The following is an 18337-nucleotide window of genomic DNA, read 5'->3' as shown; positions in this document are numbered from 1 at the left end:
GTGGCGCAGCGGTTTGGCGCCTGCCTTTGGCCCAGGGCGCGATCCTGGAGGCCCCGGATGGAATCCCACGTCGGGCTCCCGGTGCATGGAGCCTGCTTCTCCCTCTGCCTATGTCTCTGCCTCTCTCTTTCTCTCTGTGTGACTATCATAAATAAATAAAAGAAAAAAAAAAGGAAATCCTGTCACATGCTATAACATGTATAAAACTTGAGGACATTATGCTAAGTTAAATTACCCAGTCAGAAAAAAGACAAATACTGTATGTTTCCACTTATATAAGATACTTAGTCAAAATTATAGACACAAAAAGTACAACAGTGGTTGTCAAGGTTTAGGGGGCAGGAAACATGGGGAGCTATTAAGTACAGAGCTTCAATTTTACAATTTGAAAAGAATTATAGAGCTGTCTGGTAGTGATAGTTATACAGCATTTTGAATGTATATACAAAGACCACTGAACTGTATACACTTAAAAATAGGATGATAAATACGTGTTTTACCACAATGGAAAAAAAAAAAAAAAAAACAACCACCAAATTCCCTATCCCTATATTTATTTCCTTTTTATACCCTAATCTACTCCCAATCATGCACCCCTTGCATGATTGGGACTCTCAAGCTTCACTGCATCCTCTAGGATGCTTGGTCTACCGTCAGCAAATTCCACATACCTTCACCTCCTTCTCTGAACATTTGCTTCTCTTGCTTGTTTTCACCAAAGCTTGGCTCTCTTCCATGAGGACACCCTAGCTCTCTCAAGTGAAATCATTTTCTTCTTTTATTTCTTCTTTTTTTCTTTCTTCTTCCCCATGCTCTCTGGAAATCAGGATAGAGTTGGTGTCCTCTTTGCCCCCATGGCCATTTCCTTCACAAACCCCAACTCCTATGAAACACGTGCCATCAAACTATTCCAGCCTTGCTACAGTGATCCACCAACCCCCTCATCACTCTCCCTCCTTCTTGAATTATTTTAGCACCTAGACTTTGTGTTCTTCACCACTGTCCTTTTCACCATTCTTGCCAATTTCAGCGTTGGCAGAGACAATCCACCCAACATCTTGGCCTCTTGTAGCTGAGCCTCTGGTTTTGATGGTACTTGAGACATAATTTCTGGAAGTAACTGAGGGATAACATGGAAAGGTCAATGCCACTGAAGGAAGTATTTATTATTTACTTTTCCTGAGAGAAGGGAGCACACCATGCCATGTGGGGCCACATGGGAGGTACTAGGGTCAGTCAGGAAGCAGAAGGGGGAAGCAGAAAGCACAGCCCAGAGCCTCTACTGAGGTTTCCATGGGAAGGAATGGTGAGGCAGGATAGGGAAGTTTGAAGAAGTTTAGGATTGTATAGTTTCAGTAATTTTGGTGGGTTCTGGGCTTATAGGGGTGGTCTCCAGTCGTCCAGATCATTTAAAGCAGGGGAAATATTGGCTTGGCATGTGAGACTTGAAGGAGGTGGTTAGGGATAAGGTCTCTAGATTGGTTGGTTTGTCATATGAAAGGTACTCTTGCAGTAGAAGTGAGAGGAGTCATTTGTTTCTCTAGGAATTAGCTAGTCCCAAGAGGGGCATTTTTTCCAGGATTAGCAAGGTCCCTAAATTGTCAAAACATCATAAAATATGAAAAAATTTTAAAAACATGATTCATACATCTCCTTAATTTTCTCTTCCACCCCACCATAGTCATTGACTCCTACAGTCATACTCTTGACCTTGCCATCACAGTACTGACACCACCTCTGAAATGTCCATTTCCAGCCTCCCAACTTCTTTTTTTTTTTTTTTTAAGATTTATTTACTTATTTGTTCATGATAGAGAGAGAGAGGCAGAGACACAGGCAGAGGGAGAAGCAGGCTCCATGCAGGGAGCCTGACACAGGACTCGATCCCGGGACTCCAGGATTGTGCCCTGGGCCAAAGGCAGATGCCAAACCACTGAGCCACCTAGGGATCCCCAGCCTCCCACCTTCTAATCACCACCTCCTTACACTTCTATGTGCCTTACTATGGTGGCCCAATTCCAACAATCCTTAAATTCCACCGGAACAATGATCTTGTCACTTCTTCCTTTTGCAAAGGGCTTAGAAACAGTGTTGGCCAAATGGTGTCCACAATTTCAGTGTTAAGCACATAAATCACCCTCAGGGGCCCTCACTGTCCTCTTCTCTAGCTTAGTGTTCATGGACTATCACTATATAACCACTTCTTTGCAAACACCCTCACCTCCCTTGTCCATTTTTCTCCACCCTGTGCTTGACTGGCAAACTCTACCTCTGCCTAAACCCTTCAACTATCCATCCACCCCTCCCTGCACCTGAGCACCTGAACATTGTTGGAAAAAAATCACAAAAAAAAATCACAATAACTGTCTCACACTGTGTTTTGTTTTGCTTTTGAGAGAGACAGAGAGTGAGGACACACATTCAAGCATTGGGGGTAGGGGGAAGGGAGAGAAAAAATCCCAAGCAGCTTCCATGTTCAGCATGGAGCCCGACGTGGGGCTCAATCCCACAACCCTGAGAACATGACCTGAGCCAAAACCAAGAGTTGGATGCTTAACTGACTGAGCCACCCAGGCACCCCAGTCTCATACTGTGTTTTTGATCCAGATTTCAAGTGGGCACTCAATGCTATCCAATCATTACAGTTTCCTGGTGGGTTCTTTCCTTCTCTTCATGTGGTAATTACACATCTTTTCTGCTTTCTTCATACTTTCATCACCCCACCCACTATGCTTTTAGCTGAGTTTCCCGGATGTGTCACTGAGAAAACAAAGTAGCAATCAGGTAAGAACAGCCTCATCTTTATCTTCCCACCCTGAAATCACTAGCCTGGGTGCACTAACCACAGCTTCCCCCCCCCCTTTTTTCAGCGTTATTGAGATATAATAGACATATAATATTGTGTAAGTTTAAGGTTACAGCATAGTAATATAATGGCAACTTTCCTCTTATTACTGTGAAGAATTGCTCCTTATCCCACTTCTCCTCCTACTCATGCCCTGGACCCCATCCCCTCTCACCTACCTAAAGAATCCTTTCCTTGAAGGATCCCCTCTCTCTGGTATCAATTTGTCTCTCTCAATGAGATAGTCTCAGCATAATATTTCTCAGTGAGATCATTATCCGTGTAAACATGCCAAACAAAACAGAACAAACCCTTTCTTTGACTCCATCCTTCACAGTTAAGAGGGTTGTCTGTATTCATAGGAGTAGAATTGCCAGATCATATGGTAATTCTATGTTTAACCTTACGAGGAGCTGCCGAACTGTGTTCTACAGTGGCTGAGCCATTTCACATTCCTACTGTACAAGAGCTCTCCCAACGTATGAGAGCTTCAGTTTCTGCACATCCTCGCCCTTGTCTGTTGTTTTTTGTTTTTGTTTTGTTTTTTTATGGCTGTCTCAATGAGTGAAGAAGTATCTCATATGAATTTGACTTGTATTCTCCTAATGACTAGGGATGCTGAGCATCTTTTTATGTGCTTGTTGGCCATCTATCTATCTTCTTTGAAGGAGTGTCTCTTCAAGTCATTTGTTCATTTTTAAATTGGGTCAGTTGTCTTTTTGTTGTTGAGTTCTTATAGATTCTGGAAACTAGGCCCTCATGGTATCTATGACTTGCAAATATTTTCTCCCATTCTGTGAACTACCTTTTCATTTCTTGATAATGTTCTTTGATGCTCAAAAGTTTTTAAGTAGATGAAGTCAAATTGGTCAGCGTACATTAAACATACATTAAAAAAATAACATTTGAGGGCAGCCCCAGTGGCGCAGTGGTTTAGCGCCGCCTGCAGCCCGGGGTCTGATCCTGGAGACACAGGATGGAGTCCCACGTCGGGCTCCCTGCATGGAGCCTGCTTCTCTCTCTGCCTCTCCCTCTCTCTCTGAATAAATAAATCTTTAAAAAAAATAACATTTGATTATGGAAATTTGCAAACATACATAGAGCACAGTATAATGAACCCCCCAAACTTGACACAAAGCTTAAACAACTTCCAACATTTTGTTGATGTTTCATCTATGCCCCTGGTTTTCATGGTGGTGGTAGTGGTTTTGTTTTGACTGTAATATTTTGAACTAAATAGCAAACATCATGTCAATTGCACCTATAAATACTTCAATATGCATCTCTAACTGATAAGAACTTTTTGGTTTCCATAAATATACATCATCCAACCTAACAAAATAAGCAATTCATTAACATCACCTGATATTCAATCCATATTCAGATCTCTTTGGTTGTCTCAAAAGTGTCTCTTTTACAGTAAGTAAACTATTGATTCAGGATCCCAGCAAAAGCCATGAATTCCATTTAACTGCTGCGTCTTTCATATCTTATTTGATGTCTCCTTCCATTGTTTTTTATGCCATTGATTTGTTAGGGAAACCACATCGTTTGCCCTGTAGACTATCCCACATTCCAAATCTAGCTGAGATCACATATCCCCATAATAACCCCGGGGGTAGGTGGTACTCTCATCTCATCTTATTGATGAGAATACTAGGACTTTTTCCAAAAGTCACACAGCTAGGAAGAGGTGGAGCCAGGATCTAACCCAAATACTTTGGCTTCAGCAGCTGTACTAGATTTACATCTGGTCACAGAATGCTTTATGACAGCCTTTCAAGGCCAAGATTGAAGGGAGGTTCAAGTGCATGCCATTTGAAGTTGCCTCCCCACTTTAGTTATACAGATGAGAGTATCTAGGAAACTTCTAGGATTGGATGTAATAAGGTCCTTTGAAACTGATATTATCTTCACTACTTATTTTGTTAGGTGGGATGAAGCATGAGATGAGGAAACCGAGGTCCAGACGGGTGATGTCCTTTACACAAGAGCCCCCTGCCTCTTAAGAAAGGTCTCTTTCCCTAGGCTGCAGTCTCCCTAAGAACTACTTCTGGGCTGAGGGACCAGCCAGGACCACCCTCTCCGTTCTTCTCTAGTATCAGCAGGGTTATCTCTGCCAGGCCAGCTTATAGCTCCAAAAAGGGGCTGCTGGGCCACACCTGAGACAGAAAACGCCATGGGATGCTAAACACAGAGGGTTAGCTGGGAATCAGGTATGGTCCCAACTGATCATTGCAGCTGGTCCTTTGTGGTCAAAAGCCCTGCAGAGAGGGCTGAGCTGGTGGCTTGTCTGGAGACACAAGAGTCCACAGCCTGCTTGCTAACTGTCCAAAGCCCCATCCCAATGCCCATAGGCTTCTGGGTCTCCATACATCCTCACCTTCCCTTGCAGCCTCATCTTTCCACCCAGGAGCTAAGACCTCCCCACCCTTTACCCCAGGGCTTGGATGGAAGAGAGAGTCAGAGACAGAGGCCAGGCCCTCTTGGGAGAATTCACAAGACCCACTAGACTGAATTTGTCTGGAGGCAGGTGATGTCATGGGAAATGTACAGGGACAGGAGTCCTGTGCCACTCGGGTGCATGCTAGGTGCATATGCTCTGGGCACCCTGCTCAAGCTAAATGCTTCCGTTTCTTCATCTGTAAAATGGGAATAATGGACTTCCTGTGTCCATAGAGCTTTTCTCTAAGAGCCAGATAGTCAAAAGTGTAGGCTTTCTAGGTCAGACTGTCTCTGTCCTGGCTACTCAACTCTGCCCTTCTGGAGGAAAGCAGCCATAGGTGACTTTAAAGAAACAGACATGGCTGTCTTCCCAATAAAACTTTATTTACAGGGATCCCTGGGTGGCGCAGCGGTTTGGCGCCTGCCTTTGGCCCAGGGCGCGATCCTGGAGACCCGGGATCGAATCCCACGTCGGGCTCCTGGCATGGAGCCTGCTTCTCCCTCTGCCTGTGTCTCTGCCTCTCTCTCTCTCTTTATGTATCATAAATAAATAAAATCTTAAAAAAAAACTTTATTTACAAATGTTAATAGAATAAAGCCCAGACCAGCCCACCGGCGGTGAACGCTTCCAGACAGAAAAGGCCACGGACCCGGCAGTCAGGTGGGCATGGGCCCCGATGGGGGCTCAGCCGTAGGCCACCTCCTGACCCACGAAGGGCCGCTGTTTCGGGTGACCCAGCCCGCTTCGCTCATCCCGAGGCGAGGAAGTCGCCCGCTCCAAGGTGCAGTAGCAAAGGAACCTCCCGCTCCCACGCCCGCCCCGGCTCCGGCCCCGCCCCCGAATCCCCGCCCCCTATAGTCCCGCCCCCAGAGCTCGGGCCGAGGTGCACCGCGCATGCCCCGCCCCGTATAGTCCCCGCCCCCAGAGCTCGGGCTGACTTGCACCGCGCACGCCCCGCCCCTATAGTCCCCGCCCCCTGTAGTCCCCGCCCCCAGAGCTCAGGCCGACGTGCACCGCGCACGCCCCGCCCCCTATGGTCCCCGCCCCCAGAGCGCGGGCCGACGTGCACCGCGCCTGTCCCGCCCCTGTGGTTCCCGCCCCCTATGGTCCCCACCCCCAGAGCTCGGGCTGTCGTACACCGCGCACGCCCCGCCCCCTATGGTCCCCACCCCCAGAGCTCGGGCTGACGTACGCCGCGCACGCCCCGCCCCCTATAGTCCCCGCCCCCAGAGCGCGGGCCGACGTGCACCGCGCCTGCCCCGCCCCCTATAGTCCCCGCCCCCAGAGCGCGGGCCGACGTACGCCGCGCACGCCCCGCCCCCCCTCCCGCGGGCGCACGTGCCACCGGGTCCCGGGCTGCGGCGGCCGCGGAGGTGAGTGCCCGTTGGGCGGCGGAGTTCGCGGGGCCGGCCGGGCCCCCGCCCCAGCATCGCCTCCGGCCGCCGGCTCGAACTGCGGGGCGCAGCCTGGGGGCCCGGGAGGGGCGCCGCAGCCCCTGGTCGCCCGGTCTGGAGCACGGCCTCGGCGCTGGGGGCCTTGGGACTCTGTCCAGGACCCTTGCGGTCCTCGCCTCAGTCTCTCGGGAAAGTAGCCCCAGGCGATGTGTCCTTCCGGGAGTTTTTGTTGAAACAGGCCAGGGCTGCCCCGCGTTCTTGTTTGCGGCAACTTACTTGCTAATGAAACGCGTGTCGCAGGCAGGAAGACCGCAGGCTTCAGCCAGAGTAAAATAGTGAATTCTTGCTGCAATATTTACGGATGAAGGGAGAGGACGCCTGGGAGGTGTTTCCAAATAAACCAGTTGGAAGAGGAATGTGGGTGGGAGAAGAGGAAACAAGATTGGCCACGAGTTGGTTCAAGTTGGCTAATGTGCTAGTTTGTCTGCTTCGTGTATATTTGTGATTTAGCATTCAAAGTGTTTTCGGAAATGAAGTTTGCTGTGAACCCTTGATACCCTGTGTTCCCACACTGGACCGGTGCTAGCCAGCCCCGCTGCGGGGCAAGTACTGGGTGGCGGGAACTTGTTTTCTCAGGTCTGGAGGCTCAAAGTCCAAGATGAAGGTCCCGAGAGCGCTCCCCTTGGCTTGTAGACAGTCACTTCTGGCTTGTGTCCCTTCGTGGGCTGCCCCCCTAAGTGTCTGTGTCCTAATCTGTTCCCTTAAGGACACCGGTCAGAAGAGGACCTACCCTAATGACCTCACTTTAACTTAATTATCTCTTTAAAAACCCCATCTCGGGATCCCTGGGTGGCGCAGCGGTTTAGCGCCTGCCTTTGGCCCAGGGCGCGATCCTGGAGACCTGGGATCGAATCCCACATCGGGCTCCCGGTGCATGGGGCCTGCTTCTCCCTCTGCCTGTGTCTCTGCCTCTCTCTCTCTCTCTCTCTCTCTCTCTCTCTCTCTGACTATCATAAATAAATAAAAAGTTAAAAAAAAATAAATAATAAATAAATAAAAACCCCATCTCTAAATACAGTTACATTGTGAGAGACGGAGAGTTAAGGCTTCAGCATATGAATTTGAAGGGGACAGGACTCAGCCTGCAGCACTGCCACTTTGCGATGTTGGGGTTTCCAACTTGCTTAGCTTATCCGTGCCTCGGTTTCCAGGGCTTTAAAATAGGGGCAATAGTAGTAATTAGGTTGAGTTGTGAGGATTCAGTCGTTAGACAGTATATATAAAGCTCTCAGAATTGTGTTTAGCATATAGGAAGTAATCAGTTAAGTTGAACTTAGGTTTCACCTATAAATTAGCAATCATAGGGCTTCTCTATGGGATGAATAGCGGAGTGAGGCCGTTGGGTACTTCGTGCTGTGCCTAGTCCTGGGAATAATCACAGCATCATCACAAGGGGTGTCTGCTGCTGTGCCACACTAGTTACTTTATGTGTGTTCAGTCATATACTCCTCACAGCCACTCTCATGATGCGATCGTCGGAAGCCTGTTGGGCAGATGGAGAAGGTGATGCACAGAGATGGAGGTTGGATTTGAACTCTGGCTCTAGAGCTCATGTTCTTTTTTTTTTTAAGATTTTATTTATTCATGAGAGACCCAGAGAGAGAGAGGCAGAGGCAGACAGAGGGAGAAGCAGGCTCCATGCAGGGAGCCCGATGCGGGACCCAATCCTGGGTCTCCAGGAGCATGACCTGAGCCAAAGGCAGACGCCCAACCGCTGAGCCACCCAGGCATCCCTAGAGCTCATGTTCTTAACCACCTTGCTGTATTGCCCCTGCTAAAAAGAATGTGATCTTGGGATATGTTCAGTGTGCAGGCTGACCCAGGGAACTATTGGCTGTCTTCTCTTTTTCTTAACCCAGGTTCACATCGGTGGCCACACTCATGGCAGGTCCCCTGTGGCGGGCCGCAGCATTCGTGCAGAGACACAGAGCAGGCCTGTTGGTGGGTTCCTGTGCCGGCCTGTTCGGGGCCCAGATCTCATACCACCTCTTACCAGATCCTGTGATCCGGTGGCTGTACCAGTACTGGCCTCAGGGCCAGCCAGCTCCGCTCTCCCCAGAGCTGCAGAGCCTCTTCCAAGAGGTGCTCCAGGACGTGGGTGTCCCCTCGGGCCATAGCTATGAGGCTTTCACCTCATTCACCTTCCAGCCTGTGAGTGCTGGCTTCCCACGACTCCCTGCTGGGGCGATAGTGGGCATCCCAGCCACCTTCCTGGGTGGCACATTGATCGACAGTGATGATCCAGTAGTTGTACACGGGCAAAGAGTCAACTGGCAGAGCCCAGCAGGCACCCGGCTGAGAGATGCCCTGACCCTGTCCCGCGACGCCCAGAAGTTTGCCTTGGCCAAGGAAGTGGTATACCTGGAGAGCAGTACAGCTGCCCTACAGGCCCTGTTGGCCCCAGCTTGCCTGGCAGGAACCTGGGCGCTGGGCGTGGGTGCCAAGCATGCACTGGGGCTCTATGGAGGCCCCATGAATTTACGGGCTGCCTTCAACCTGGCAGCAGCAGTGGCAGGCTTTGTGGCCTATGCCTTCTCCACGGACTCTCTCACTCATGCGCTGGAAGCCTGGCTCGACCGCCGCACAGCTGCGCTGTCTACAGCCTATGCCCAGGGTGGAGTGGAGTTCTATGAGAAGATTTTGTCGGGCAACATAGCCCTGCGCAGTCTCTTGGGCAAGCGTGGAGAGCAGCTGTATACGCCCAGTGGGAACATCGTTCCCAGACACTGGTTTCGCATCAAACATTTACCCTACACAACCCGCCGGGATTCTGTGCTGCAGATGTGGAGGGCAACACTCAACCCAGGCCACTCCTGAGGGACTCATCACAAGGACAGATGCAGCTCATGCAAGCACCACCCTGATGTTGACTCGGGGCTCTCGGTGCCTCTGGACCCATGGCCACATGTCAGTGAATCATAGACTTTGGAATTAAACAGCCTAGATTTTACCCCAGCCCATTGTCCCAGTGACCTTGAGCAAGTCCCTTTTGAAGCTGAGCCTTGGTTTCCTCAAGTGTAAAATGGGGATGCTTAAATTACCTGGCAGGATTTGGGGGTTGCGTGAGCTATGAACAAAAGGGCCTGGCCAAGAGGACGTGCTGTTAAATAAATGGGATATTCCTCCGTGGTCTTTGAATACCAGCAGGCTGGGGGAATCAGGCCACATCTCACCACTGGAGGTGCTTACAGGATGTGGACACTTTTCCTACACTGAAGAACCACTGTAATTCACCTGGTGGTCAAATCTCAACTTGAACTGGCAGGAAAAGCTTTAAAGGGCCCAGGTGAGAAGCTAGTGTGGCCCTAAGAGGTTGGGAGATGGGAGCTTGAGGGGGGTGCTTCAAGGGTGGTGTATCCAGCGCAAATGGCATGCTCAGAGCCCCGGGGCCTGAAGGAGAAAGTGTTGTGTTGCTGGACCCTGATGAGACTTGTGGCGTGGGAGACTTGGCAGGAGCTCTGGCCAAAGATAGAAGGAACAATCTATTTGCAAAACCAAGGCCCTGCAGGGAAGGAGCCTGCTGATGTAATCCAGAGCATGGTCAGTGCCTGGAGAGAAGAGGCACTGGGGAAGAGGGGAAGAAGTAGGGGGAGCTTTGGTTCCCGGGGCAGGGAAGAAGCAGGATGGAGGTGGGCGAGGTGGACTGGGCCTAGTGTCATGCCCGGGGCCCAGCAGAATGCTGCACCCTTGCCTTGTTTGTTTCCCTCAAGCTTTCTGGTGGCAGGTAGAGCAGACCCCTCTTTTGATCCTTGGACAGGAGACCCCTTCCCAGAAAAGGTGAGGACAGTTGTGGCCAGCAAGCTAGGCTCACTTGGCCATTCATGTATATTTATTGTTGATTATGTTTTCCATGGAAGAATGGAAGAATTCAGGCCTGGCACCAGTGTACTTCAGGGCACAGCGATGAGGCCACGCCCAGGTCCACAAAGCCAGGACCAGTGGTGGCAGATGATTCCTGTAAGAGACTGAATGGGGCGTGGGCAGGGTGGGCGGCAGGTCTTCCTGCTGGTTCCTTCGCAGTGCCTAGAGGTCATGCTCTGGCTCGACTTGACCAGCCTGAGTTCCCAGGTCAGGCCTGGGCAGACACCCCATCTCAGGTCCCAGGATGCCTGATGAACGCGTAGGTGGTTGCAGGAGTTAGTGAGCAGGTGAGCAAGTCTCCACTGTGGGAAGTACCAGCTCAGGGGGGCCTCCCAGGTTGTCCCCCCAGCTGCCACCACCATGTGCGGCTGTCTGATCTTGGCTGGAGAAGTGTAGTTTGGGGTTTGGGTTTGGTGACTTCACCTATTTACCACCACCACCCCCAAACTACTCAGTCCTGTGGGAGCAGGACAGTGGCATCAGGCTGGCCTGCCCAAAAGATTAGGAAAGGGAGCCGCAGTGGTAAGGGGAGTGATCCTCAAACTACTCAAGAGCTGCTCCCAGTCCCCACACACACTCTTCAAGTGGCCCCACCCCAAACCTCAGCCCAGGGCCCCCATTCTGTGAGCTGCCCCTCCCCTCCTCCCTGCTGCATTCTGCACTTCCCCCATGCCCTGGCAACCCTCAGCTCAGTCCTTGCCCTCCCCAGCTCTTGGAAGAACGGGTCTGACTGGGTTCTGTCCTCTAAACCCTCTGAGGGCACCCACTTGTTTTCTGGCTAGAGCCACGTCTCTGAGCCTGGGCCGAATGGCCTCTGCAACTGCCCTGGTGTCCCACCCCGACCCGACTGTATGGATGCTAACCTCAGGAGCACCTTGGTTCCTTTGCTGCTGTCCCACCACCACCACCACCATCCCCACACACTGCTTCAGTCTGGGGTGCTCTCTCCTGGCTTGCCCTGTCTCAGGGACCTAGAGCTCCTCCTGCAGGAGAACCCAGCAGCCTGACTTCTGGAACCTTCCCCCTTCACACCACTTCACAGCTTGTATCCCTCCCCAGCCCTTAGTGCTAACTGTAAATAAGTTAGCCTGCAGTTAGTGCTTAGCATCTCCTCTGCTGAAATGAAAGGGCAGGGGTGTGTGTCTGTCTTGTTTGCCACTCTGAACTGAGGCTTTCATATCACTTTTGAATAAACGAACAAGGCCCCAAAGCTATGGCAGGCAGGCCTGGCTCCCTAGATCTTGAGCCATTATGGTCAGGCTGGCTGCGCACATGGTGAGGCCATCTGAATCCTATGGGACCTGGTCCTATCTTCCCAACTTGGGACTTTTCAAGGGCAGGGTCCGGGTGGGATCTGGGATTGCTGTTCTGATAGGGGAAATCCGGATGCTTCCAGTTACTTCCTGTAGGGCAGATCACCACTTAGGCCACCAGGACCCCCAAGGAGGAGAAAGGGGACTCCCTCAAGTTATATGATCTTTGGTGGCACCTCCACACACAGATTCGGGGGTTGATCCCAGAAAGATTCAAAAACCTGCTCCATGGCTTCATAGATGGGCCAGGTGGCAGGCAGTTCCCCTATACGTGCTGCACTGCATCTTCTCAGATGCCTGTGATGTGCCCCGGGAATCAGCACCTTGCGCTGAGTCCCAGGAGAACATTGTACTAAGTCGTACCCCCCCACACCCCCAGATGTGACTGTAGTTCTCTGAGTGTGATTGTGCAAAGGGACCCAACATCCCAGAACAATCTTACAGACGACTCCAAAGTAGGCTGATAGAGGGCTGCATCAACAGGTTCAGATGCCCACCCCCACCCCATGCATGCACATGCGCAGACACAGCCGGAATACAGGAAAGGGAGTCTCAGAGTCATCATGCCATCCCTGGCTCTGCCCATTCCCGAACCTGGCAGGCCCCATCCAGTATCCACAGTGCTGCACCCCAGGCAGCCCTTTCCTGTAGTTGGCGCATATGTGTGGAACCCCCATCCCCAGGCGAGTGTGTATCACAAGCTGGGGCTGAAACACAAGTGGAGACCTGACCCAGTAAGGCCTCCTGCCCACTGACTACATCCCTACAGCAGTGTCCATAGGGCCTTTATTATGCACCAGACATATGCTAGATTCCTAAAACCTTTTTTCATTTATCCCCAAATTGGAACAGGTAGCTGGTAATGTTATTTCAATTTTACAGGCAAGGAAGTTGCACAGAAATGTGAAGAAATGGGCCCCAAACCATGAAGCTCTGAAAGTGACAGAACAAGGATTTGAAGCCAGCACCCTGGTTCCTGATCCCCTTACAAAGCTTTGATTTACATTGTCCTGTTTATCCTAAGGGTTTTTTTTTTTTTTTTTAAGATTTTATGTATTTATTCATGAGAGATAGGCGGAGGGAGAAGCAGGCTACATGCAGGGAGCCTGATGTGGGACTTCATCCATTTAGGGCCTGAGCCAAAGGCAGACGCTCAACCACTGAGCCACCCAGGTGTCCCTATCCTGAGGGTTTTTATCATGGAAATTTGTACTGTGGCCTCTACAGCCTTTCTCCCCTGCTGGTTAAAGGTGACTTTCCGCCCTCACCTCTCATCAGGAAAAATGGTCACCAAGCAGACCTTTCTAGAACTTCCAGAGGAGACCCTTTCAGCTAACTGAAAAGGAAAGAGACACCCAATATATCAGATTTGGTGGGAATGGGGTGGAAGGGTCAGGTGTTACAGAGCCCTCAGAGGGCCCAGCTGGGGACAGCTTACATTAGGAAGCAGAGAGAACAGACTGGACAGCCAGCTGTGAGTTCAAATGCTGTCCTACCACTTTAGCAGAGGGGCCTTGACCAAGTGATTTCACATCTCTGTCCTCAAGTTCTCTATTTTTTTTTTTAAGATTTTATTTATTTATTCATGAGAGACAGAGAGGCAGAGACACAGGCAGAGGGAGAAGCAGGCTCCACGCAGGGAGCCCGACGTGGGATTTGATCCCGGGTCTCCAGGATCATGCCCTGGACTGAAGGCAGCACTAAACCGCTGAGCCCCCGGGGCTGCCCCCAAGTTCTCTATTAAATGGAGATATTAACATGTAGCTTACAGCATTGTTTTGATAACGAAAGGAAAATAAAGTCTGCAAAATGTGAAGCCCAACAAGAGTATATAGTAAGGTTTATTTTATTTTTGGTGATAATGACCTTTATCATTTACTGCATTTGGCAGAAATTAACCTTTTAAAAATTTACCTGTGACACTTTTATCCGATTTTAATTATGGGGGCACCAGGGTGGCTTGGTTGGTTGAGTGCCTGCCTTCTGCTCAGGTCATGATCTCAGGATCTTGGGTTCAAGCCCCGCATCAGGCTCCCTGCTCAGAGGGGAGCCTGCTTCTCCCTCTCCCTCTGTCTGCCACTCCTCTTGCCCATGCTCTTTCTGTCTATCAAATAAATAAAATCTTTAAAAAATTTTTTTTAATTATGACATGTACAATGTACTGTAACTTAACCTCCATATTTTGTCAAAATACTGTCCTCATTCTTTGATCACGTCCCATGCTGCACACACACTCCCATACACCCACAGCTAGAGCAGATACTCCATCAGAGGGACATTGAATAAGAGGTCTGCTCAAAATCTCAGGAAAGGTGAATGCGCTAACTTTTTTTAAAAGCCTCACTACAAAATCAAAAAAGATTGATCCAAAGAGTTGAGCCATTCTACTCATTACATTCTGACCTACAGTACAGTCTTAGGGAAATGGACACAGGCCGATAAATTACAGGTGCATTAGAGGGCAGCATTGCATGAAGGAGGCTGTGCTGCTTACCTATCAGAAACTAGCTAGGAAGGGTCTCCATTTCCAGCTTGAGGCGCTGAAGTCCTTTAAAAAAAATTATATATATATATTAGAGAGAGTGTAAGGCAGGGAGGGGTAGATGGAGAGGGAGAAACATTAGCAGCAGGGAAGCCAACTCAGAGCTCAATCACTTGACCCTGAGATCATGACAGGAGCCAAACTAAGAGTTGGATGCTCAACTGACAGAGCCACCCAGGCACCTTTTTTTTTTTTTTAAAGATTTTATTTATTTTGAGAGAGAGCTCGGCTGTGGGGGGGTGAGGGGGTGGGCAGAGAACAAAGAGTAGACTCCCCACTGAGCATGGAGCCCAATTTAAGGCTGCATCTCATGATCCTGAGATCATGACCTGAGCTGAAACCAAGAGTTGGAGGTGCAACCCAACTGAGCCATCCAGGGACCCCCACTGCAATCTCTTCTTATTTTCTTTTAAAGATTTTATTTATTCATTCATGAGAGGCACAGAGAGAGAGAGGCAGAGACACAGGCAGAGGGAGAAGCAGGCTTCATGGAGCCTGCTTCTCCCTCTGCCTGTGTCTCTGCCTCTCTCTCGCTCTCTCTGAATGAATAAATAAATAAATCTTAAAAAAGAAAAAGAAAAGACAAAGATCTTGAATAGTTTTTCTCAGCACAATGCAACTTAGTTCACAAGATATTTTGGCAACTCTTAATCTGAACAAGAATAGGGGCTGTTGAAGAAGAAGGCTTTAAGATAGCTAACTAGAAGGCTCAGTCGGTTAAGCATCTGCTTTCAGCTCAGGTCTGGATCCCCGGGTCCTGGGATCCAGTCCCAAGCCTTGGGCTCCCTACTCAGTAGGGAGTCAGCTTCTCTCTCTGCCCCTCCCCCCTGCTCATGCTCTCTCTCATGCATGTACTCTCTCTCTCTCTCAAATAAAATCTTTTTTTTTTAAATGTAAAAATTACTGATTGGCTCAAAATGGTTTTATGGGAAAAGTAACAAAATCTGTAACAAAAACTTGGCAAGGAGTGCAAAGCCACTGCCATTTTTGAGCAAAACACACAAAGCCTCTGAAGGAAACAGGGCAGGAGAGGAGCTCAGACATTTCCAAGGACAGGCACTTCCTCTTCTTGACAGGAGTGGAGTAGAGAACCACTCAAATAGCTTCATCAAACACTGTATGGAGGCCTCGCTGCATGAGAGCCAGGCACTCGTGCCAAGTATTTTACAGCACCAATCTCCTTAGTCATGGCCAAACCCTGAAGGTAGCTGATGGGAGTCAGCTTCTTTTTTTTTTTTTTTTTCTTTTTTAAGATTCTATTTATTCATGAGAGACACGGAGAGAGGCAGAGACACAGGCAGAGGGAGAAGCAGGCTCCATGCAAGGAGCCCGATGTGGGACTTGATCCCGGGTCTCCAGGATCACACCGTGGGCTGAAGGCGGCACTAAACCACTGAGCCACCCGGGCTGCCCGGGAGTGGGCTTCTTCTTCAGTTTCTCAATCATGTCTTTGTCATCTCTGAGATCAAGTTTAGTCCCAACTAAGATGATGCAGGTGTTGAGACAGTGGTGTCACACTTTAGCATACCATTGTGCTCCAACATTTTCAAATGATGCAGAACTCACAAGAGAAAAACAAATTAAGAATACATCTGTTAAAATTAAAAAAAAAAAAAAAAAAGGGATCCCTGGGTGGCGCAGCGGTTTGGCGCCTGCCTTTGGCCCAGGGCGCGATCCTGGAGACCCGGGATCAAATCCCACATCAGGCTCCCGGTGCATGGAGCCTGCTTCTCCCTCCGCCTGTGTCTCTGCCTCTCTCTCTCTCTCTGTGACTATCATAAATAAATAAAAAATTTAAAAAAAAAAAAAGAATACATCTGTTTATGGGTTGGATAAGGGACTTAATCTGACATAATCTTCTTGTCCAGCTGTATCCCATAAGCCCACATTCACCAGTTTTCCATCTACCATCACACTGACAAAGTAGTTGTCAAAGACAGTGGGGATATATTCCCCAGAAAATGCTTTGGTTTTGTAACTGATCAGTAGGCAGCGTTTCTTTTTTCTTTTTTTTTTTTTTTAAGATTTTATTTATTTATTCGTGAGAGACACAGAGAGAGAGAGAGAGAGAGGCAGAGACACAGGCCAAGGGAGAAGCAGGTTCCACAGGAGCCTGTTGTGGGACTCAATCCCAGGTCCCCAGGATCATGCCCTGGGCCAAAGGCAGGTGCTCAATCACTGAGCCACCCAGGTATCCCAGTAGGCAGGTTTTAAGTACAGCTCCATCTCCAACTGCCTCACACCTGATGACCTGCATGGAGGCTGCATGGAGGCTGCTCAAGTCCCACATCGGGCTCCTTGCATGGAGCCTCACACCTGATGACCTGCATGGAGGCTGCTCATCGGGCCATGGCAGGCAAGTGGACAGGGCACAGGATGCTAGACTGCTGTCCATACCACCTTGCCCTCTGCTGATGGGAAGCTGGAGCCCAGCCTATATAGTAAGCTTTTGTTGAAATAAATGTTTTATTTATTTATTCATTTATTTAAGAGAGAGAGAGTATGGGTGGGGAAGCAGCAGAGGTAGAGAGAGTGGGACAAGCAGACTTTTCTGAGTGCAGAGCCCAGGTGGGCCCAATCCAAGAGATCGCTCAAAGCTGAGATAATGATCCAGCCGAATTTAAGATTTGGACACCCAACCTACTGAGGCACCAGGCACCACTATATAGTAAGATTTAAAAGAAGATTGGTTTCCTAACTTTCTGTGCTTTTAAGTAGAACAGGTACTGACCAGGGTATTCAGACCTTGGAGTTGCTGCCCAAATACCAGCAATTCCTTGACACCGGCACCCTCCCCAGGGACTCACTGCTGCCTACTACACATCTGCATTTACAGCTTTTCCATGTCCCAATTAGGGCAGTTCCTCAGCTGTCTTAGTTGCTACTGGCTGACAATTACTTGGCAGCATCTGAGAGCAGAGGGACCCTTGGGGTAGATACCAGGCCAGAGAAGAGGGCATTAAAATGGGAGATAGTCTTTTACACCTTCCCTACTGGTAATTTTAAAATACTAGAACATTCAGTGCTAGAGTGTCTATGGGAAAATTGGTACAAGCATATGCTCTTAGTGACATTTGTAGTAGTAGACAGCCTCCAAGATGGCACCCAATGGTCCCCACTTCGGGAGCGCTTGGCCTTGCAAGAGCTGTCATCCTCTTCCCTTGCCCTCGGGGTTCAAAACAATAGAATACAGCAAAGGTTATCACTTCTGTGATGACTGTCTTGCTAGTAGACTTGCTTGACTCTTGCTCTAAGACTGTCTTGCTCTATTGTCTTCTTAGATGCATGCTTTGATAAAGCAAGTGGCCATATTGGAGAGGCCCACATAGCAAGGAACTAAGGGCAGCCTCCAACCAACTGCCAGCTAACAACTGAGGCCCCCAGTCCAATAGCCCATAAGGAACTGAATCCTGACAACAACTGAGTGAGCTTGGAAGATCATCCATCCCCAGTTAAGCTTTTAGAAGAGACCCCAACTTCGGCCAACACCTTCATTGTAACCTGTGACAGACCATTAAGTGGAGGACACAGCTAAGCTGTGCTTGGATCCATGACCCACAGAAGCAGCAAGACTTGGGAAACCTGGGTGGCTCAGCGGTTGAGTGCCTGCCTTTGGCCCAGAGCATGATCCTGGAGTCCCGGGATCGAGTCCCACGCCGGGCTTTCTGCATGGAGCCTGCTTCTTCCTCTGCCTGTGTCTCTGCCTCTCTTTCTGTGTGTCTCTTATGAATAAATAAAATCTTTAAAAAAAAAAAAAAAAAAAAAGAAGCAGCAAGACGATAAAGCAGTGAGCTGCACTAATCACTTAGTTTTACAGTAATTTTTTTGTAGAGCAACAGATAAGTAATGGATATAATGTGTTTAGAAAGCAATTGG

At 49.3% G+C, this 18337-nt stretch overlaps 1 protein-coding gene and 1 long non-coding RNA gene across 2 annotated transcripts in view; one reads left to right on the top strand and one right to left on the bottom strand.

Annotated features, from left to right (window-relative positions):
* Window positions 1-7141, bottom strand: part of LOC121482060 — a 21478-nt gene extending 14337 nt beyond the window's left edge. Inside the window, exons 1-2 of the long non-coding RNA XR_005985509.1 lie at window positions 6962-7141; window positions 672-816 (exon numbers count right to left, since the gene is read on the bottom strand). This is a non-coding gene — a long non-coding RNA (uncharacterized LOC121482060). The remainder of the gene's footprint in view (window positions 1-671; window positions 817-6961) is intronic.
* TMEM177 (transmembrane protein 177) lies at window positions 6572-18337 on the top strand. Its single transcript, XM_041739856.1, has 3 exons — window positions 6572-6664; window positions 8605-10031; window positions 17743-18337. The coding sequence occupies exon 2, from the start codon at window positions 8627-8629 to the stop codon at window positions 9560-9562; it is 936 nt and encodes a 311-aa protein (XP_041595790.1). The 5' UTR covers window positions 6572-6664; window positions 8605-8626; the 3' UTR covers window positions 9563-10031; window positions 17743-18337.

Source organism: Vulpes lagopus, chromosome 24 (assembly GCF_018345385.1).
Source record: "Vulpes lagopus strain Blue_001 chromosome 24, ASM1834538v1, whole genome shotgun sequence".
In the NCBI taxonomy this organism is placed as follows: domain Eukaryota; kingdom Metazoa; phylum Chordata; class Mammalia; order Carnivora; family Canidae; genus Vulpes; species Vulpes lagopus.
The sequence above is the reverse complement of the archived record's forward strand: the minus strand, read 5'-3'. Positions and strand labels throughout refer to the sequence as shown.